Genomic DNA, 23,083 nt, shown 5'->3' with positions numbered 1-23,083 from the left:
GATCAAATATTCATTATTATAGGTGTGTGCTTTCATTTTTACTATGTGTCATTTCTCCTTGCTTAGAGGACAGCATAACTAAAAAATGGCTCAATTTACCCCACTCTCCCCTATGATGCAGTCATACGACCCACCAAGGGGCGCTGTGTGAGACTGCGATGTGCCGAAGAAGTACACGACACAGGAAGCAAACCTGCTAGTGTTGTATTGCTGATTCAACGTTAGCTAAAGACACTTCTGTATTGTTGACGCTTGTTTACACCACGGGAAAGCCTTTAAATCTAGTTTTGAATGGGACTTTATTACTTTTAAGCAACGTTTGTGCGCGGTGTCTCATCGAGCTCAGCGTCTGATCCTCTTTGACGCTCTCCTAACAGCTTTGCTAACCTGATAGTGAAGATGAATTTGGTCAAAAACAAGACTATGCACCCACACATGCTCGATGATGAAGCTCTTGTGGTGGAAAACGCCATCAGGCTGGCAGTGGACTCGATAATAAACGTGCTATACGGTGTTAACAGCGCCAGGTCTCGGGAGTACCAGCGGACGGTGGCCGACAGGGACAAACAGATCGAGCAGCTGCAGGGCAGGCTGACGGAGGTCGAGCAGGAGCTGCAGGGGCTTCAAACACCCGGATGCACCTGCGGGGGGTTTGGAAAAGGGCACAGCCTCCTGGGATCTCAGACCTCCGGTGAACCACAGAGCTGCAGCCACCCTCAGAGGAGAGCAGAGCAGCCGGAGTGTGACATATGTAAGTAAACACAAGTTCATATTCGAGTTTTAGAGCAACACCAGAGGGGGGAGAAGTACTCAGATCTTGTAAAAGTAGAAGCACCTAAATGTAGGAATACTTTGTGACAGGTATAAAAGTCCTGCAATCAAAAGGTTCGTCGAGTAAATATACAAAAGCACTTATTATCCAGATGGGCTCATTTCGGAGTAATATATTGTGTTTTGATTATAATTATTGATGCATTAAAGTGTTATCCAAGCTGGTTAAATTACTCTGTGCTGCAGAGAAGCTTGTGAATGATACTCCAAGTGCCACTAAAGTCTTATTAATGTGTTTATATTCCACATTATTAAACCAAATGTATTGGAGTAAAAGTACACGTGTGTTGTGTTTTGACCTTCAGAGCCACCATACTTTGCTGTTGTATGTCTTAGATTCATGGTTAACATAATAACTACTGCACCGTTTTAGTATGAATATTTAACATACAATCACTATGGATCAGGTTGCACCTGGACTCACTGTGTCACATGATGTGGACATTTTTGAAAGAAATGGGACTTTTGAAAAAAAACTGCTGAATAAAATAAAATAGAAAAAGCCTTTTATTTATTTTTTTTAAGTGTGCCACAGAAGAGAGTTATGTGAGGTAAACGCAGTAAGAGGAAGGCGACCTAAACTTCAGGGCAGTCTTTAGATATATATATTTAGTCTTTTTTTATAATATTTAATTCACGTTTTTTACTTTATCCAACCTTACTTCTCCCATTTGTGGAAAGTTTAGAGGTGCTACCCCTATCTTATTTACAGACTGGGCTTGACACCTGCCTTGTCTGAGAACTGTGAAAAGCTCCGGATCATATTTTCAAATATAAACAATATGGCTGTTTTTCTTCACAGTGGGTCTTTTTGCCAGACCCCCCTCACACGTGTCCTCCCAAAGCCACGAGTCGGCTCTTCCATCTTCCCCCAGCAGAGTGGGTCTGGACCAGTCCTGCACATCCCACTCCTCCGAGACCTCAGGTGTCTTCGACGAAGCCAGGAATCTGCCTACATCTCCCAGCAGCCTCGTCATCAAAGAGGAGCCGTGTGATATCGACACAGTTTTAATAAACTGGGAAATTAGTGACGAGAGATTCGAGGAGCATCAGGAGAGCACAGGCAGTCAGTGTCACGACAATGAGAGCCCAAATGAAAAAGGTAAAGTACCTTTTATCCTATTTAACATGAATATTTACAACGTCACATAAACACAATTAACTCTCAATTCATGCTTGTGTTGCACCAATGCCACGTTTTGTAACACTGGGCATCAGACTTCAAAATAATCAAGTACTTGAAATAATACATGACTCTCTAGTCAGATATTTCCTGACTGTAGCTTAATTTAAACTATTACATTGTTATTAAATAGGGATAGCACTTTTATGGCTGCTTTTTAATGAGTCAAGACTCCTCACTATTGCATTCAAGAATGTTGGCTTATTGTAAAAAAACTAAAAATATGTTTAACAAAGTGGCTTTTTAAAAACTGTATTTCTTTGAGATTATGCAAAGTTATGAATTATTTTCAAATAAGACCCAGCTCTGTGTATCAGCCTTGTAAAGACAAAGCTTGTCTAAATCTGTCATTGTCTGTGGCGTTGTATGACTGAGAAATTGTTTATTCCTTCTGATCCCTTAAGACACAATGGAGAACACAGAAAGAAGAACGTTTGGGGAGAGACCTCATGAAGATCCAGGAGGACATTACAACCCTCACGAAGAAGACCTCAGGTGAGTTAATTCATTCAGATTAGCCAAATGAATGCAAGACAATTTAACTAATTTAGATTTGTACCTAGAAGTCAACCCCAAGTCCCTGCATTTTTTCTCCTTTGGATAATTATTTCAACTATATTCTGTATACTTCTGTTTTTAATAGTTCATAGTTTTACTTTTTTAAATCAGCATGTTCAACTGTGGCACCTGAGGACTATTTTCAATACTGATATTTCATGAATAATTTATACAAACACTTTCCCATCTCAATTTGAAAGACATACATGTTACTTTTCAAATTACTTTTTTATTTCTCTTATTTCAATGTATCCATATGTAATGTATATTTATTGGGCATTGTTGCCTCTATTAGATAGGACAGTTCAATAGTAGACAGTAAACAAGAGAAGAGGTTTTCCATGAATGTTTATTTATTACAGAACCCAAAGTTATAACATTTACATGTTATTAAAACATAGCCTCAATCAGTCAGTAGCCTTGAGATTGTAACATTAAAATAAAGAAATGATGACATTATATTTTATGTCACATAACAGTCTGGATAAGGGTTAAAAAAACGAATCTGTGTGATCCTTTCTGACCTCCTCAGGAACAGAAATCAGGGCGTGCCAACATCTGAGCGGGAGGAGGAGGCTCAGAGACTGAAGAGAGCCGCCTGGAGAGCAGCTTCCAAACGCTACTATGCCCGAAAAGTAGCCCGCCAGCAGGCAAACCCCTCACGCTCAGGCCCCTTCCCCCCACGGTCCAACTTCCTCCCTTCACGGTCAGCCCCTTTCCCCCAAAGGTCTGGCCCCTTCGTCCACATTACCGATAACCGGTTTTCCCAGCCGATCTCTTTTGTCGAAGAGGGAAGGAGGTCGCAGACTGAAGAGTCTCAGTCGCTGCAGAGGGAGGCGTGGAGCGCCTCGTCCAGGAGGTACTATGCCCGAAAAAATGCTGACCACCAGACGGAGCCCACACAGTACCCTCACCTCCAGAACATGGAGCCGTCCAGAGAAACACTGGGAGCCAGCAGTGGAGGGTCCCACTCTAACAGTGGAGGCATCATGTGCAGCTGAGAGACAGTGAAGCTGTTGATACCTTTTCTATGATCTAAATATTGATTTAATTCTGTAAAGTAAAAATACTATTTTTGACGGTTTGTACTGATGTTGATATTGGGTCTCAGGTCTTCTGATATGATTCAAATAGTATGCACCCTAATGTTTGAAATCATTAATTTGTGTTTTTCTTCATAGTTGAATTCTGCTACTAACCCTCAAATCAACTGTGCATTTATGTCACTTTGATTCAAATTGATCACCCTTTTATTATTTTCTTCATTATAACATGCCTGTGGGGAAGTATGACTGCAAGTGATTACATTTATATATTCTGGGGCGATATAAAGCTTTTTATAAGTAGTACTCATGTAACAGCATCTGCATTAATATAGCGCCCCTGGAGTCAAACATATGTAACTGCAATGAAGGTAGTGCTCAAATTATGTGCTCAAAATCTCTGTGTAAATAAAAAATAACAAATACTGGAAGACTAGTTTTTTTGCTTATTTTTTTTTTAAACATGTTAAATGACAAAGATAATTTAAATGCAATTGTTCGATAGTCTTTTAATGGCATGCTGTACAATACGTTGACATTTCTAAAAGACATTGAAAATTACTTTGTTTAATGAGGACATACTTCACTGGCTTTTTTAGGATGTTTGTAATAAATAAGTGAATTATCAGATAAAACGACCGAGTATAGTGTCGAAAGAAAGTAGTAGGCTACAGGATGTCATAGGATAGTGGCACAGAAATATGAGAAAATTATAAAAGGAAAGCTTGTCAAAAAATATGAAAATGTGAGAAAGGTAATAGAGCATGTTGAATTAAGTTATAGATTAGTATGTCAAAAACAATGAAAAGGCCAAAGTATAGTATGTCACAACTTTAAAAAAAACAAAAACGTATATAGTATAGTGTGTCTAATAATTTAAACAAAAATAAATGATGGTATCATATGTAGAATAAATGACAAAACATTAAATTGCCGGAAAAAAAGTCTTAGTAGGCTTAGTATGTTGAAAATATCTGAAAAAACGTATAGTATGTGGAAAATATATATATAAAAAATAAACATCATAGTATAGTGTGTCGATAATATCAGTAGAAATGTACTATACTTTTAACATATTATACCATTACTTTTTTTTTTACTATCATATGATTGAATACATACATTCTGAGGCCCTCTAAAACTAATGAGCTTCTGTGGCAACATGGCCACTTCCGATAAAAAATAAGCAAAATGACCCCTGATTAAATAAAGCTTTCTCTGTATTTTTTTCTGGAAATTCCGCACAATAAAGACAGTATTTCCATATATTTATTTTTGTTTTAAAATATTCACACATTTAATGAAATCAGACAATATTAGACTTGTGTAATGTCAATTACAACAATACAGTGTATGCTCATATTTTACCCAAATAGGCCTTCAATATAATTAACGTTAATAGGAGTATTTTGATGTATTTGTACCCACACCTCTCTCTTGTGCTGTGTATACTCACTGCCTGCAGAGATCGTTATTGATGTCAACAAAGCGCTCCTCCTGCCACCAGCTGGAAAAAAAAGACAGATCGTCTTGCAACAGAAGCTGTTTGTCCAACCTGAACATTACGCATTTTGACCGCCGACCGACTCACAACTGATGTTGCACAAGTGCGGTTAGTACAGCACCATATAGGATCTGTCAGTAGGTTATTCATCGAGCTTCAGTTTGAAATATGATCTGTTTGACAGCTGCTGCGGCAAAAAGCACAATGAGGACAGGCGCGCGTCCGGCTGGAGCTCCGGCTGTGGGAGTGTATTGACTGATGGGCTACACATGCGCCTGTTTTGTTTTTTTACCAAGAATACATCCAAGCATGAGTTGTGGACGGTCGTTTCTGAGCAGATAACAAGGTCTTTGTCATTTCTAACGGAATTCACTCGGCTTTCATTTCTATTTTTTCTTCCACTACAAATAGCGAGGACAGTGCTTCTGTTGTGTTGCTGTTGCCTTAGGCTTGGCATCTCACAGGGAAAGAGATAGAGGGGACACGGGGTCTTTAACCTGCTGGAGGCTCATATGATCAGGTCTGGACACGCAACGAGGCAGACGCCCATCATATTTGTGGCTACTACGTGTTGTTGTAATACACGACGTAAACATCACAGACATCACAGGCTCTGAAGGGAACAGGATTGTCCTTTGACGCTTTGCTGGCAGCTGCCGACATAATTTGCATAGAGGTTTATTTAGGGTTAAACAGCTTCAACCGTCGTCATCGTCATCCCCCACACAAGCATCCACTGGATTTTCTGGAGCTTTTACTATTTTTATGCTGCAGGACCGAACTACTGCTTGTTCAGGTTTGGATAAAGGACCAGACTAAGACTACTTTGGCGCACTGAATGGGTGCGTTTGTAGCTCAGGTTTTGACTCTTTGGTTGCTTCTGTTGGTCCAATAGAACATAATTACAATTGTTGAGGATATGTTATAGTACTGCTAGTATTAACACAAATATATTTAAGTAATTCACATCTTTAAACACGTTAAAGTATTTACTCTACGGTCTGTAGTGCTAGCTGCACCATTTGGTACATTTTACTCTAAAATTGACGTGTAGCTCTTGATTTTTTTATTTAATTTGTAAGATTTAAAGAAAAGTGTTGTTATAATTACCTTTTAAGTCAGGCAAACTTACTTGGTTTCCCTCCTGAAGCCTTTAAGGGCTCTCTGTGCCTTTGGATGCACCTGTGCACTTTTGGAGAAACCCATTTGGATCCAAAGAGCTCCCTTTGGCTGGTTGGATTCTACGCTCATAAAAATATTTTTCTTCTGTTTTTTTGGTCTAGTTCACAAGAAAAGGGTCCAATTGATTCATAAATACAACCAATGGTCTATTTCTAGGCTCTACAAGACGCTCTGGGGCTTGGCAAACGCACAACAGGCAGCAAAATGCGCCTGAGAGTTCAGCTGCGCACCAACTAACAATCGCCCTTCAGTATCAACTGTATGACTACTGGATGGACCATAATAAGTGGAAAACATAGGGGTGGTACATGGTGTATTTGAGGAGTGGGTTTTGCTGTTTAATGCCATTAACATGCTATTTTAAAATTTAAATATGGAGAATATTTCTATTTGGTTCCAAAATGGCCATTCCTGGGTTTTGAGGTCTTTCTGGGCTCTTACAAATTAGTCAAGTTCAATTTGATCACCCCTACATGTTCAACTTACATGGAAGTGTCCTTTTTTGCAGGGATTGCTGGGAAGAAGAAGGAGGCTGTCGAAGTAGAGACTTTGGAGAGGGAGGTATAACCATAGCCACTCTCAAAAGGTAAGAAATCCTCTCTTCTGCTGTTACCAATGCTGCCCAATGTTGGCTTAGAGGCAGATGGAGGCTATATACTACACATTTAGACGAAGAAAGTGAGGTTTTCAGGTATATTTTGGTGTATTTGCTGTGTAATAGATCAGGGTGGGTCAGGGCATTATGGTGTGCATTAACAAGGAAACATGGAGGCACGGCTAGGGGGAGCCATAGCTGGGCAGGAAGGCAGCTGCCTGGGCCTGAGCTGTTAGGAGAGAGGCTGTTTTATTTGTTTTAGTACTCACGAAACAGAAGAACTCCGGAAGATACTTCATTGTTGTATGTTAGTCTCATTAATATAGTTATTGTTTAAACTGCAGCAGCCTCAAGGGTGTACACTTCCTTAGTAAAAGTGTCCCAACTGCCAAACAGGCTGTGATCTGTAAAAAGAGAGCAAACTGTCATTTAACATGAAGAAGTGTCAGGAAATCATTCAAATAAGTAATGAAAACATAAAATACGCACTTTGGGAATAATTTAAAAAGAATATAACGTGTAAATGTGGATTAGCCTAGCATTGCTGCTATTTTAGAAAACATTCAAGATGGCCACTCCACTGCAGGGAAGCCAGGTGAGAGCTGCCTGCCACTTCCTGATTAGACAGACTGTTTTATTTACACTAAGTCAAATGTTTCTCCCAATATAACTGTACATTTATATTTTCTTATGGGTGGTTTAAGCATAGAGACACAAAAATGTTGAAATCATGCAACATTTTGAGCCAAGACTTTCCTAATGCATGTGGGTGTGATGTGAAAGTGAATTCACTAAAGGCCATGTTGCTGCAGATCAGTGATTGGTTAACCCACAAAGACATGCATTTTGTTTATTTACCCTTTATTAATATTATCTTACTTAATTACAAAACCAATATGATTAAACATGAATCCTTAACTGTCTTCAGATTCATAAAAAAAATGGCACAAATTAATCAAGCTCACTCGTTAAGACATGTCTTTGAAGGTGACGATTACATTTAAACATCATTTATTTTTGCACAAAGGGTTAATTCTGTAATGCAGATTATTATGAAGCTGCCCAAGTCTCCAAAAGCTTCACCTTTTTGATATAGATATACAGTATCGAATATAATAACCAGTACTGTGAAAAAATATCACCATTAAATATAAGATTTGAAATGGGTATATGTGTAAAATTAGCTGTAATTAACCCTTTCATTACCTGCATCTCCTCCTGCAGTCTGCCGTCATCTGGTGAGACATGGAGTGGTTTCTGTTTTTAAAGCATCCTCTGTGAAAACAAGGACACACAGAAGTAAAACACATTGAAGTAAACATTTGTTGATCATTTTTTGTCAATTATTAAGCAAACACATTTTATCCACAGTCATAATGGGAAAAAGCAACCCAAAAAAAGGCATATCTATGGGCAGAGCAGATGTCTTTTAGCACAAATACTGAGAGACCGTGTTTATGATAGGACAATATTGAGCACTAGTTTTATTTTAAGAAGCATCTTACAACATTGTATAACATTACTTATGTGTAGTCAACCCCAGTGTTTGAATAAGACCAACATATGCCTATTTTGTTGTTGGATTTGTGCATTTAAACACAACATTTTGAGTCAATCAGAATCTAAAGGGTTAAATCCTGCTCCTGAGCGTCATTTCTTTCAGTCCACAGTGATGGTGCTGAAATCAGAGGGAGGACATTATGGCTGTTTAGTCCTTATAGGTAAATTACTGCCCTCTCTGGTTGACATGGGTATTTTAAAAATAGATTCTGTAAAAACAAAACAGAAACTCACACCTGTCTCCTCATTTCAGTCTCTGGTCATGTTTGAATATGCTCAGCCTTGTGGTCATCCTCTGTGTTTTTAGTATCTTTGTGAGTATTTTGTAATCTCAGAGTGGTATGTGTCTGTAGTACCAGAGCACACAGCCGAGCCATTTCTGAAGTGTAAGATAACAGAGTGCTTCACACAAACACTCTTTTCTTTTTCAGTGCTCTGAGTCCATGAACCACATTTACCTCAGTAGCTGATGTCACTGTGCTTGTGTTTGTAGAGAAATACCCCTGTATAATCCTGTTTTTACAAACACAAGTGTCAAGTGTCAACAAGAGATTTTACTGCTCCCTCTTGTAGCCTTCAGCAGCTCACATACAGTTTACTTTAAACATCCAAATCCTTCCTCTAAACCTGCTTGTAATCATGTACCTTTTCTGTACGGTATCTATTGTTAGGTAGTAAACAAGTCTTACAGCTCAGTCAGCTGTAGAATATTTGTTTTTCCAGTGTACTGCTGCAGCTCTCTGTCCCGCCCATTAGCTGCTGCTAGCAACTTAACATGCCGTCACTCCTTTAGCTCGCTCCTGCTGCTGCTGAGGAGCTATCGGCTCAGCCCATAGGAACACACAGAGAGCAGCCTGGTGCTGAAAGGCTGGAGTGCTGAATAAAGCTCCGTCACACTGAAGAGCAGAGGCTGTTAACTCCTTCACTGCTGAAAGCTGCAACCAGCAAGGGAGAAAGATCAGTTCACTTCCTGGTTTCATAGAGACACAATGAGCCAACATCCAATGTGTTGGATATATTTGAATCATGTGAGTCTTGTGTCTGAATCTTTGGCTGTCTTTTGTTTCAGGAATCACCCTTATAAGGACTGGTGTCCCTTACTGTAGCAACTGCAGGACCAGAATCCAGTGCGAGCTGAGCAGAGGAAATCTGATGTAAGATGCTCTTTTCAACTGTTACAAATCAGTCTTTTTACAACATCATTTGTTTTCTATGATGGAATATCATGTCAAACTGCTGTGAGATTCGTATTAACTATGCATCTGTCTAAGTAGTATGAAAATATATCAGTCTGAAAGGAACTGGGAGAATCAGTTACTAATTATTATAAAGCGTTAATTTGCTTTCTTCTATGAATCTGATAAATAAAATTGTCAAGGATTTGGAATAATCATTAGAATACTATTGTAAACTGTGATAAAAACATTCATATCTCCCAAAAAATACAAACTTCTTTCAAACACAACATCCACAGTTAAAGGTAGGGTATGTAAGTTTGAGAAACCGGCTCGAGATACACTTTTTGTTATATTCCATGGAATGCTCTTAACATCCCGATAGCAATGGATATCTTAAGTGCTTTGACAAAAAATCCATTAAAAAAAAATGTCCTCTGTGGAAGCCGTAGTACTGTAAAAAGCACGACCAATCATTTTAGCCGGCCCCGCTAAAATAACTGGATGGCCTACCTGCCTGTCAGCCTTCCATCTGTGCACAAACTTATCTCGTGCCCTCATTGGTCATGTGCGCGTTCGTGTGTGTTGGAGGAGGGGCTCTATAAGGAAGTGGCAGATTTTCTCCGGTTGTGTATTTTCAAATTCTAGCGATCTCGAGCCGGTTTCTCAAACTTACCTACCCCACCTTTAATAACAAAGCAACTGAATAAAGAACTGATAAACAGCTCGTGTACAAAATGATGCTTTATGTCCCATAAACAACAAAAAGCCTTCTTTTGATGGCTGTGGCTGTAGCATCCTAAAACCATCAGTAATAGTAAACTGTGATGTTTTTTCTCCCATATTCTCCACAGACATCCACATCTGCACGCAGTGACCTCAACATCTGCAGCGCGGGGACATCATGATGGAAGAGGAGATCCTTGAGGACCGGGCTAAGCTGAAACAGGGCCTGGTCAAAGTGCTCCAGTGTGTGGCCACCATCTCCTCAGCAGCAGCTGTGGTCAACCCCATTTTTGGCGTGGCAGGTTCCCTGATCCGGGTGGTGCTGCACCACGTCGACGACGAGGACATCCGCACCCTGAAGCGTGAGTTTGGCTCAGTCAATCGAGCGCTGGACGAGCTCTCTCAGATGAACCGCAACACGCTGGTTCAGATCAAGAAAGAAACGCTGGACGGCCAGTACTGCCGCGTGGAGGAGAACCTGAAGAACCAGTTCAGGAAGTTCATGGAGATGGTGGAGGCGCGGCCGGAGCACTGCGAACGCAAGAAGGGCGACTTCGAAGACAGCTATTCCAATGACTTGGGAGACCAGAACCTGCACACGCTGTATGACGGCGTGGTGGGCAAACCCAAGCTCTTCAGCAGACCCATCCTGGAGGTGTACCTGAAGCACTCGCAAGGCGACCGCCGCACCATGGAGCGCCTCTGCACACGCCTCACATATCTGTTCTGCATCGGCCTCATCGCCCTCATGGGATACGCCGCCGTCATCGGAGACGACGAGGAGGGCCTGACCGAGGAGTGGGCCGAGAAGATGGAGCACGTGCAAGAGAAGATGCAGGAGGCGCTTCGCAGGTGCAAATGAAGAAGAAGGAGCTGCTTTTCCTTCATATTCAGGACTTGCATGTCCACATTCCCTCTGTAACTCAGTCCTCTCAGCTTTTTCTCTCCCAGTAAGCACTTTTCATAACATCTACGTTCACTGCTTGATAGCCCAGTGATAAAAAGCAACAATGTGCCTCATTCTTTCCTCCAAACTTTGCTCTTTGAGTCACGGGCATGTATGTTCTGTCCAAGGTAAAGAACTCTAAATTATGTCACTACATTTGCTATATAAAAAAGTTATGTGATGAATTCGGAAAGCACTACAGTAGTTTGAATTGATTGAGAACACTAAGACAAATAGGACATGGGAGCATTATCATTAATCATGAATCTACTCTGAAAGCTACATTTTTAGCAATGTAGTGACATAACAGGCTTTATATCACGCAAGATATCACAGACATCTGTAACTCAGTCTTTAACATAAATGTATGTAGATTCAGTTTGTGATATTGCAAAACGTCCCCCGCATTATGCACTTTCTTTTGTATTACACTACAAGTTGGTTGGCATTGACAACGAGCCTGGCCATGCAAGTTTAAAGAGGAACAGGAAACAAGCTTCATTACAATGTTACTCCACTAGAGGGCCTCGTGACATCCTCCAAGCTATATAAGGCTACATCATCTTTATGCAGATGTCGAACAACTTCTATAAGACAGGTTGAGCTATCAATCAAGTTATAACAGAAAGAGCAAACAAACCAAAACATGGAACAAATATCAAAGTTTCCAGAGCTATGAATGTACCAGATATGAAATCATATAATCATTATCACACACTATAAATGATTTAATTAACTAAACATGTGCCACAGATTGTTTGTTTTCCATGCATGGAGTTCAGTATACACAGTGCATGACGTCACTCGCCGTGATTGATTTATATTCATAAACAGATCATTTACTTTCTAAATGTGCTATTTAAGGAAAGTGTAATATAACTGGATGCATCCTTCCACTCTTTAATTATCCATAACGTGCAAGAGGTGCACCAAGTAGGGTTTTAATATATAGATACAATTATAAATGGGTTGGTTTTTGCTGTAGAGCCAAATAGACCCTTATATTTTATACAAAAGGTAAAAGTTATTTTCTTTTCTCATTTAATTCCTCATCTGACCAACTCTGACCATATAGTGCCTAAATGTGCAAGTTTTGTATTATTTAGTTTTGTTTATCTTAATCATTTAACTATCAGTGTGCAACACTATGTTCGGAATGGTTTATACACTACAGTTCATATGTCAAAGTCGTGGTTAAAGTCCTTTTTGTAAGTGTTTGTCTATTTTCTTTGTTTGTTTTCGCAACGGGTCTTATCAATAGTACCAGGTGGGTCAGCTAAACATGTGAAACACAATATCTGATGATCATCATGTCTTTACTTCCCATACGTTTTTCATACTTTACACATTTCTAGTCCTTTTTACTCTCATCCCCTCAACACATAACTCCTAAGTGGTTTATCGTTCTGTGGCTTTGCGCCAACTCTTATTGTTACAACAGATTCAGTTTACGCTACGTGAACTCAGTCAGAATGCTGTCGATATGGAGGAATATTATGAGAACCTCAAGGCTTTTTTGAAATATATGTGAATATGTTGCGTTTTTTTGTTATGAATCTTTGATGTCTGGTTGTATATGTACCACTATAAATAAACATGAGTGAATATTACTGATATGGAGTTGTCAATTATTTAAGACCTGACCTCAACCCCATCCCATCCTGGGATTAACTGAAACGCCGGCTGAGAGTCAAATATTATATATAATTTTTGGATGGCCATTTGTATTTAGTCATATAGTATATTTAACTTAATTCCAATGAATTACTCAAAAACATCAAAAAGGGCCAAAGATATGTTACAAGTATGGGTAGGAAAAAAAGTATATTTTATAGCTATTGTGTACAGAATGTCCTCGTTTTTCAATAGAAAATGTAATGGAATATAAACATTAAATATCGGCCTTTTTTTCGTCAGAAATGTACACACCCCCTAACAAGTATAAACCTCTACGACCAAACAACAAGCGTTAATCTTAAGTAGTACTCTCCACTGACAAGAAAACACATAATGAAGAAAACACATAATGGAGAAAACCCAAACAGTGAAATGAAAATGGAGAATATTGTATTTAAATGCCAAACAATTGTTATAAACCTACAAAACTAGGTTTTTGGGGTAATTTGTTTTAGTTTAATTCGCTTTCATTGAAACGTTTTTTCCTCTCAATGTAAACATTTTAAGGAACTTGTATATTATACTATTTGCCCAAATTCTAGTGTCGTTGGTTTCTGGAAAATCAGAAACCTTCATTAATATTAAGTGTATATCATTTTAGATAAAATATCTTCTTGTAAATGTCCCCTCTGTTGTAAATGTCCCCTCTGTGGGACGAATAAAGGTATTCTGATTCTGATGTCAAAGAAGGGACGTTAAAGTGCAGTTTGCTGATGTGCACACAAGAGGGCGTGAGTACTTCGCTTGCTCCACCATTACACCTGTTTCCACTGAACTCCCCGAGGGCCCTCGGGACTGAAGCATCACACCTGCGTCTCAGAACTGACAAGCTATTAAAGCCTACGTCCTTCTTAAGGTCCACACTATAAGACAATCAGAACTAATTGATGAGGAGGCTCAAAGGGGGGCTAAGCCTCTGCTTCAGGTGAAGTAAAATGGGCACATGGGCATGTAATGCCTCTGGAATGGCCCTCGTCTTTTTCCAGCTGAGCAGGTTTGACTAACAGCTTAGAGTTGGGGAACCGAAACAAGACAATGTGCATTGCAGGCGTTGGAAATGCAGATTACTGAGAAACAAAGATGTAAGGTGCTTACCTGCCCCACAGACTGAGTGATGAGTGTCTCTGAAGCCACCAGAGCACGTAGTCTACCATGTGATGGAGCTCAGTTCTCTCTCCCTGACACGAGCTCGTTTCGGATAATCCATTTCTATCTGAAGAAAACAATTGTTTATTATTAAAAAACATGAGTAAAGTGTAGCGCATGATTCTAAAAGACACCATCATAGATGACGTGAGTCTCTTCGTGGTTTGGAGGAGAAACGATTTGCGTAATGATTTTTCTTTTTAAGGGAGGTTCAGATAAGGCTCTCACAGGGTGCGTCGTGTGCGCGCAGATGAGGGGATGTGAGGTTTAATGTAATCCTCATAAAGTCCTTTGACTAATACATACAAATACTGAAATCGTTTTTAACTTCGATTTGAATTGAACATTATCGATTACATTAGTGAACATTATTGACCCTGACATAATATATGTATTCCACATCTGGGTGGAGAGAGGTGGCACACATCTGTAGTTATAAATAAACACTGTGTGGTTGACACATCCCTGCACATTAACATTTATATTAATATATAACATATTTTGAATTCAAACGTGTATTTCACGCCACAGCTGTGTGTAGAGCACATCCATGTATTATTTTAGATACAGTCATTGTACTGATAAAACAAATAAATACATAAAATCATCGTATTTTAACACTGAAAAGACAACATAACAATAGTTTATCGATGTCTTACCTCAAGTTGGGATCCTTTCTACATGGAACAACAGCTAAGGCACATCATGGGAATGAGACATTTGCACCAAAAGCGCAAGAGACCTCTTAGGCAAAATCCGTCGAAAAAATGTTGGAAATGATGAAAAGCAAAACATATTTATTTGTGATGTTGAGAGGAGACTGAATCCTCCTTTCGTGCTGACATGGAGACTGAGAGGAAAATGGAACCGACCACATATTTCACCTCTTGCAGTTTGCGCCTGTCTCTCTCTCTCTCCTTTTCTCTCTCAACGTCTCCTCTCTCTCCATTCTCTCTCTCCTTTGCAGATATTCAGTGCGCATTTTGCCTTCCTCTCTGGATCCTGTTTTTGGACCCCTGTTCAGCTCCACAGTGGATGAGAGAACCGTGGGAATTTTCTCAGACTTGAAGAAAAAAAAAAAACGACTTATTTGCAGCTGTTGTTGCTCATCAGGCGTGAAGGAGCAGCAGAGCCGTTTCGTTCAGGTACAGAACAACGCTCTTATTATAGGAATGTGATGAATGTCCTTATCTTACATCCAAGGGGTAAATATGCTCTAAGGTGTGCCCGATGCGCTCAGGGGATTTGTGCGTAAAAAGACCTGCAGTTGCGCATGACAGTTAAACAGGGTGCCGTTTGGACACATGACAAACCTTTTTTACGATTTTCTTTATAATGCACTATTTTTTAACCAACTAAAGGATTTCCAGTGGTCGTTATTTGTTACACTTAAATATAAATATAGCATAAGAGAGATATAGTGTTGTTTTTAAACGAATGAACGCAATTGATGATCATCTGTTGAGTAGGGTGACGCAGCATCTGGAGTTCATCCTCAGACAAACATCTGCACAGAGAGGAGGTCATTTATGGATGTCAGGTATAGCATGGAGGATGAAAGGGGATTTAAACTATGGTTTGGCCTTGCTCTACTCTGAAATGAGACACATGCAGACAAGGGCATGTATGTCATTTTCTCATCCAGGCCCCCATTTTGTTTATATGACATCATTACCTGCAATCTTCTGGGTGGGGAGGTTTAGAATATGAATCACCTTGTCACAACTGACAGGGTCAAGGTACAGATATGTTTATCATTTAAATCTTCTCCATTTGAGCCTGACATTATTCACCTTCATATTTATCTCCCAAATGAACAAAAACAGATATCTTTGACAACTTTGAGTAAACATATTCCATGGCTGCGTTAATGTCTATTTTATTATTATTTGCCAATTGTTTGAAATGTCCAAAAATAGACCAAAATCATCACATAAGACAAAGAAAAACAGCAAATCCTCTCATTAGAGGAGCAGCAGTCTGTTGACAAATTGACTCATTATTTCAGCTCTGAAATAATGGAATAACTGTTCACCAATGTATTTGATAACTTTTGTAATAAAGAGGAAAGCTCCTTCATACTACTGTGTGCTTTATGGGAAATTATCTCATATTCCAGAGGAAAATGAGATCAAGAGTCTTTGAAAATCATTTAACTTCTCTTCTATTTGTATAGTTACTTTTAGTAAGTTGCTCTGTTACACAATTATAGTGTTGTTTATTTGGCCCTCATATTTGAACTTTGCTTTCTTTTGGTGAAATAGAGGCTAGAAGAGGTACAGCTACAGTAACAGTTATTAGATAGATAAACAAACAATCTGAGGTTTTTACAGGGAAAACACTTCTTGCATTTAACTGCTCACAAAAAACTGTCTTTTTTCATGAATAAACAGAATAAGACTCCAATTTTATCACATCCTTCTTTTATGTTTGACATCAGATGTTGTTCCTTCTGTGTCTCAGACCATGAGCAGTCCACTTGAAAGGGCTGTGGCCCAGAAAAAGGAGGCCATCGAGGCAGTGATGGACATGTTTGAGAAGGGGTCCGAGGTGTTGGCCAGCGCTGTGGGCGAGCTCTTCCCGCTCTGTGAGGCCGCCGCTCCCGTCCTTCGCCTGGCCTTAGACAATGTCCTCAGCAAAGAGGTCTTCTACGTCAAGGAGCAGTTCCTGGCGGTGAGGAACAAGCTTGACGTGCTCTCCACACAACTGGAAGACATCGACTGCGAGATCAAGAAGGGGAGACTGGATTCCCAGTACTTCTCTGTGGAGGAGAACATTAGGAACCAGTTTCGGAAGTATATGGACATCTTGGAGGCAAAACCGCAGTTCAGGGAGGTGAAGACCAGACTTTTTGTGGAGCACTTTGCCAAAACCGGAGGAGAGAAGAACCTGTTTGTGCTGTATGATGCTCTGATGGGGACAAACAGCTTTGGAGAGTCCGTTTTAGAGTTAGTGGAAAGGTACGTTGTTATATTTGATCCTGTTTTTGATTAATTGCAGTTCTTTGGTTCTCCTATGTCTTTGTCAACAACACTGCAGGTTTATCTGGTTGGAGCACTATATGACATACAGTACATGTAAATAGTTATTTTGTTTTCCAGGTATGTAGCGAGGAACCGTCGTCTCCTGGAAGATTTCTGTGTCCGGATGAAGGAGCTCTTCTGTCTGGGCCTGATTGCTCTGCTGGGCCACTGTGCCTTAACCCAGCGCCAAGATGAAGAAGATGACAAAATCCAAGAGTGGAGCAGCAAAATTGAAGAAGCAGAGTCCAGGATGAAGACCAACATCGAGTTGTGCATCGCTGCTTTCCCAGAGCAAGCAAAACTAGATGCCAAACACCTCCTGCAAGAAAAGGAAGGCGATAATCTGCAAGATACAACTCAGCAGCTTCTGGAGTTCTTGGTGAAGAAGTATGATTGGGTTAGCTGGTCGGTGCGGCTCATCAACCACTCAGGAAGCACCTACCGGAACTGGAGAGCAGGGGAGCATTTCCACCACGTGGCGGGGCAGAACTGGTTCGAGGTGCTGCAGGTGAACAACATCAACCTGGTGGTGTCGTACAGCACCAAACCGCAGCCGGTGCCTCGGGGCTGCATCCAGCAGGTGATGGAGGGCCAGGGGAAGAAGGGGAACGCCCCGGCGGTGGTGGAGGTGTTGGAGAAGCAGCTGTGTGGGTTTGTTGTTCACGCCGTCAGTCGCCACAAGGAGTCTGCAGCTGCGTGGAGCTTTCCGGAAGACTGTCACTACTGGGAGAGACACAAGAATGTGGCAGTGTGTGTGCACTCAGAGTAAAGCAGACAGGTGTACGGTTTTAAGGTTATACAGATGATTATCATGGCAAAACATATATAATAATACAATCTGTGGAACTGTTTGGGGGGAAAAAAGGAATTATGTTGTCAGTATAATTCAATCGTTGACCTTGATTATTATACATTTTGTCTTTTTTTAAACCAATGAATTACACTTATTTGTGTGTATAGCAGGGAGACACACTTAAAATGATTTAAGATTTGAGTATTTACATACACAACATTCTGTATTATAAGTGTATTGTTAACAGCATATCAATATTTAATTTCTGAAATATCAGTTATCAATACATATATATTGCAGTAAGACACCCCTACTTGATACTGTCATAAATAAAATTGTATTGACCTGGTGTACACATAAATACCTTTCTCTTTGGAACTTTTATAGATGTAAATAATTTCACCTTTATTCAGTTGTATCTGACTGTTGACTGAATTCTGAGCACCACATATCCTTATGTTTCCAAACACTCATAAGAATGATTCCCATCAGATCAATGCAGTGTGTTGATTTTAAATTGGGTAAAGCATGCACTGGTTCCCTATCAGAAACAATTTCATTTAAGATGATTTGATCACAAAAGCAATTTCATTAGCTTTTTGGGTTGCGTCAACTCTTTATGCAGTAGATATTTAAAATAAAGACATTTTATGTTAATTTATTTTATGTTGTAGCTGTTTGAATATGAACTGCTTGCATGTTTGAGCTGTGTTGCTTTGTATCAATCTGTAAATTATGAGTCACTAACCACTTATATAATAATGGAGAGTGTCTATGCTTTTACCTCAGCTGCATACGGTAATAATCCAGTCTCCCATGAGAAATGGCTCCTGCACCTACAGCTTTAAAGGGATGGTTTTGCTGAGGCTGCATCTACAGAGCTGTGCTCCCATTTTGTCTCTGCTGAGCAGGCTGGCCTACATAACTCTGAAAGGGGGGGGGGCAGAGGTTACTTTTTCAGGCGTGAAAAACAAGAGGCTTGGAGTTTGGCACCGGAGACTCCACAATGTGCCTTGTGTTTCAAACACATTCAAACCCCTCCAACCAAAACAACCAGACCTCACTGGTTACCAATGCTGTGCCTCAAGTTGTGCAAGGGATAAGTAGTGTTTCCTCTGCAAGATTCTCCATTTGTGCTTTTCATTTTTGTAACATTTGGTGTTAAATTATAAATGATTTGTTGTTTTCAATCCTCTGCCAAATGTGGATGTTTTTTATGATTTATTTTGTACTAACAACTCACATTTTTTGATTATTTCATCAAACCACTGTGACTTTTGTCAGTGACTTAATTGTGCACCAAAGGATCTATCACAACAAAGTATTTATTAATATAAAAATGTCATGTATTATTACTTAAACCACATCAGCTTCATTATTCAAACGATATTATATCAATAAAATCAGCGCATGATCAATGTTTACCATAATCTTTCTCTGCCATATGTCATGTAATGACCAAATGCATAGTAAATGAATGTGTAAACACGTATAATCTAATAAATGCCTCTTATTTCTTGTACAGATGTGATTTACGCAGCACTGTTAGCGGCTGTGGCCAGTAAAATGAGGCAGTGCACCCTCAGCAACAGGCACTCCGACTAATTTAATTGATATTTACACGCAAGTCAGCATTTCCTGACCGCAGCTCTGGTTTGATAGTCTATGAATAACCTTTGGCTGAGCTAATATCCTGCAGACGAGCAGCAAAGTGCTGGGCTTAGCAGGATGGTATCTGTCACAATGCCTGATAGGTGCAGAGCCAGTAGAGACGGCCATCATTTCATATCTCTGTAGATCTGGAGGGTCTCTAGCTGCTTGTGAATCCAGCCTGTCAAAATCCATCAAGTGCTATCTGTAATACACAGCACAGTGCAGGAGGAAGTGTGTTGGCTCATCTGAGAGGTTTCTATGTCTGCAGTGGAAATCAGCTGCTAGTGGGAAGACAAGGGTGTTGTGGATAGGAAAGACCCATTTCAATTCAAAATGATCAGTTAGATTTTTGACTGGTATGTAATTCAATCTGATTAAAGCATTCCTAAATCTTAGTAATGTTATATTCTTTCTTCATTTTATACAAACGAAATGAAGTAAAACACAACAAATTGCCAAAAAGTCAAACCCCTGGTACGATGATCAATTCTAATTGTTACACTTTCTGTAAGGATTTCATAAAGGGACAATTTCAAACTCAAACTGGAAAACCTTCCAGAAATGATATATAATTTGTTGTTATTGGTCTCCAGCATTGTCATAAACAAATAGGCGAACTGTATTAAAGTGGTACGAGTTAAACATTGTTGTAAACATCTTGAAAAAAACAACTCTTGACACCTGACAAGAGTTTTTGTCACTCATCATTATTTAATCCAAATCAAATATGCTGGAGTACAAAACAAAAACAAAGCAAAATGCGTCACTGTCTAAATACTCGTGGACTGTAACACACAGCACTGCACCTGCTACCTTGTTGGCACAAAGCCTTTTTATAATTAGAAATCCCAGACAGGTGACTAACATCCACCTTTGATATATCAATACTTTAATCCTACGCTTAAAAACTGAAAAAGTGGAGCAGACAGACGGATGGGTGTGCCAGACAGCGACGACTCAAACACAACAGAACCAGTCCCAGAGCACAGACCACTGACATGTTGCAACACAACACGACAAACAAAACTCTCTAGTGTCATGACAATAGGCCTGTTCACCTCTCTATTTACAATTTATTTTAATAAAACGCACACTAATCTCTTCATTTTGTTTCTTTCAATCCAATGTGGAGGGTATATTTGGATGCATACCACATTACCACAAAAAGTGATAAATATGTCCACGCTTTGTCTCCTGTGTAGAGCAGCCTGTTCTGTAAGCCACTGGATTCATTAGTGGTTGTGTGGGCTTTGCCTAGGTAACAACTATTGATCCAAGAGGCTCTTCCCCTGCATAAAAGGCTTTGGCTGTGGTAGCCCGTCAATCCTGACTGTCATTAAGGGAAGACTAAAGCATCTGTTTACTGACAAGATCGACTGCATCCATCTCGCGCCACGGGAGCCAGAGTTAGCTTGTTTTGTGGTTGAGGGAAGGTTAAAGAAAGCTTTTCTAAATAAAAGGGAGATCTGGTGAGGGACTGGTAACAGGGGTGGTTTGCATACAGAGGGCGCTATCAACATGCAGATCTAAAAGCCATTATGTTTGAAATGTTGCTGTGGGCCTTGTTGGTGAGCATTGAGTATTTGATGATGACCATGGGTACTTCTGCTTAGATCAGTAATTAAAATATAAAAGTCTGCATTGCCTTGGGTTGTTTAAAGTGTTGTAGTTTAAAGGATTACCTCTACTTTAAGGCTTCAATACACGGTTAAAAAGTAAAGTGATCGCAGTGTAACACGAAACTGCTGAGCTTTACGATTTACAGAAAAACTTACAAGGAAGCAGGTACAGATGTTTCCCTTTTCTCTGCAGGGACTTTACTTTTAAAGAAGGAAATATGGCACAAAAAGCAAAAGCCTTCATGGTGTAATTCTGGAAAAAATATACCGATTACGTCTCTGCCAGAGAAAAAAGTACTTTCAGTTCAGAAAACCTTTTTCCAACATGTCTAAACGCTTTCATTTCCATCAAGCGGAATCTCCCCATCTCCAAGAGGCGATAGAAAGCCAATATCAATATTTCATAAACAAATGAAACCCTGGATGGAGGCTAGCATCAGAGTGGCCCTGGAGGGGAGAGCCGATCAATGATAGGATAGCTCTGTCCGCCTGTCTGCCAATCCACGGGCCCATGCAGGATAATGCTATTACCCATCAGTCGGAGTGGACCATCGACCAGCCTGCTGCTCTATGAGCCCACTAATCCAATAAAAAGCATTAAAACATTTGTTCAGTGACACACTCGCTGCAAGTCTGAGCCCAGGAATCAGGACTGACGATCCTGCCTGACAAAAGACTGCAGCAGAGGTTCCCTACCTGTAAAGACCCCTTAAAAGATACCTGGGACCCCCTCATTTATGGCATTGAAACTGTTTCATTATATTTAAATGTAGGAACTGAGAATATATGAGTGAGCACAATTAATAATCTCATCACAATTACTCAGAAATGCAGGACCGAAAAGTAGAAAAGGTGTCTACTCCGTGAACAATCCTCCCACGGTGTTGTGCTGCACTTTCCTGTAAAACCACCTATTGTCTAATATTCAAATTTAAAAGAGTAGAAGTAGCATACTATTGAAACACCCAAGTAAAGTACAAGTACCCCCAAATTGAAGTTAGGTTCAGTTCTTCAGTAAAAGTATTTGTTTACTTCCCCTCTTGTTCTATCAACTACTAGCACTATTAGCTTTGTGCATTTTAGTCAGGCATAATACAGTCAAATCATACAATAAAACTAGTTTAAAGCTGACATTATCTCAATGAAAATCAGATGTGGTCTAACAGTTTTGAAATAATAACTTCTCAAACAAAACGTAGAAGAAAGTAGCTGTGCTTTCTGAATTGTTTGAATTATTGTTTTACCTTTTTACGATGCAACCAGGTGTTTCCATGGTCAGACAAGGAAACTTTACAGAGTGGTTACTAGCTACTTCAACCATGACACAGCTCAGTCCTTGTTCATTGTGTTTTACAGACCGTGTCAAAAAACCACTCTTTTATACAAAACAAAATGGCTGAATGTTTGTCAATTATCCAATCAGAACTGGTTAAGGTCAGCCTCTAAAGACATTTAAAAATAAAAGCACCCCCCAAAAATGTCCACTAACATTTAAGTACCACACAGTCACAATATACGATATAATAAATAAGGAAAGTTTGCATTTAAAGCCTAATTATATATTAAAAACTGGTAGAAGATGGAAGCCTTTTTCAGAAAAGGTGACATGATTTCAGGGGCCTCCCAGAGGAATACATTTGTATTTTTGTATGACAGAACGTTTTATATAATAAAAAAAGAGCTTTAAAGGGCATGTTACATAATAAGCACGTTTTAATATTGCTTATTTTGATAATTTCCCAGGTTGAAAATATTATACTTATTCAATTGTACTAGACTCTTCCTGTTACATGAAGTTCTCACATGGAGTACTTTTACCATCAGGAGTTAATCAAGTTTTGCATGGGTTGTCCCAGTGGGAATACAGTT

At 39.7% G+C, this 23,083-nt stretch overlaps 3 protein-coding genes across 3 annotated transcripts; all 3 read left to right on the top strand.

Moving 5' to 3' along the window:
* Positions 1 to 174: 174 nt before the first annotated feature.
* On the top strand, positions 175 to 4,046 carry LOC117468618. The gene is made up of 4 exons (XM_034112854.1): positions 175 to 751; positions 1,634 to 1,933; positions 2,419 to 2,509; positions 3,105 to 4,046. The coding sequence occupies exons 1-4, from the start codon at positions 400 to 402 to the stop codon at positions 3,571 to 3,573; spliced, it is 1,212 nt and encodes a 403-aa protein (XP_033968745.1). The 5' UTR covers positions 175 to 399; the 3' UTR covers positions 3,574 to 4,046.
* Positions 4,047 to 5,842: 1,796 nt separating this feature from the next.
* Positions 5,843 to 12,913, top strand: LOC117468496 (protein rapunzel-like). The gene is made up of 4 exons (XM_034112650.1): positions 5,843 to 5,961; positions 6,810 to 6,887; positions 9,526 to 9,610; positions 10,486 to 12,913. Exon 4 carries the CDS (start codon positions 10,536 to 10,538, stop codon positions 11,217 to 11,219), a length of 684 nt encoding a protein of 227 aa, XP_033968541.1. The 5' UTR covers positions 5,843 to 5,961; positions 6,810 to 6,887; positions 9,526 to 9,610; positions 10,486 to 10,535; the 3' UTR covers positions 11,220 to 12,913.
* A 2,269-nt stretch (positions 12,914 to 15,182) lies between these two features.
* Positions 15,183 to 18,708, top strand: LOC117500535 (protein rapunzel-like). Its single transcript, XM_034153418.1, has 3 exons — positions 15,183 to 15,271; positions 16,590 to 17,086; positions 17,228 to 18,708. Exons 2-3 carry the CDS (start codon positions 16,593 to 16,595, stop codon positions 17,916 to 17,918), a joined length of 1,185 nt encoding a protein of 394 aa, XP_034009309.1. The 5' UTR covers positions 15,183 to 15,271; positions 16,590 to 16,592; the 3' UTR covers positions 17,919 to 18,708.
* Positions 18,709 to 23,083: the final 4,375 nt, after the last annotated feature.

The sequence above is a fragment of the Trematomus bernacchii genome, unplaced genomic scaffold (genome assembly GCF_902827165.1).
Source record: "Trematomus bernacchii unplaced genomic scaffold, fTreBer1.1, whole genome shotgun sequence".
Classification (NCBI taxonomy): Eukaryota; Metazoa; Chordata; class Actinopteri; order Perciformes; family Nototheniidae; genus Trematomus; species Trematomus bernacchii.
This window is presented reverse-complemented; position numbering and strand designations above follow the sequence as displayed.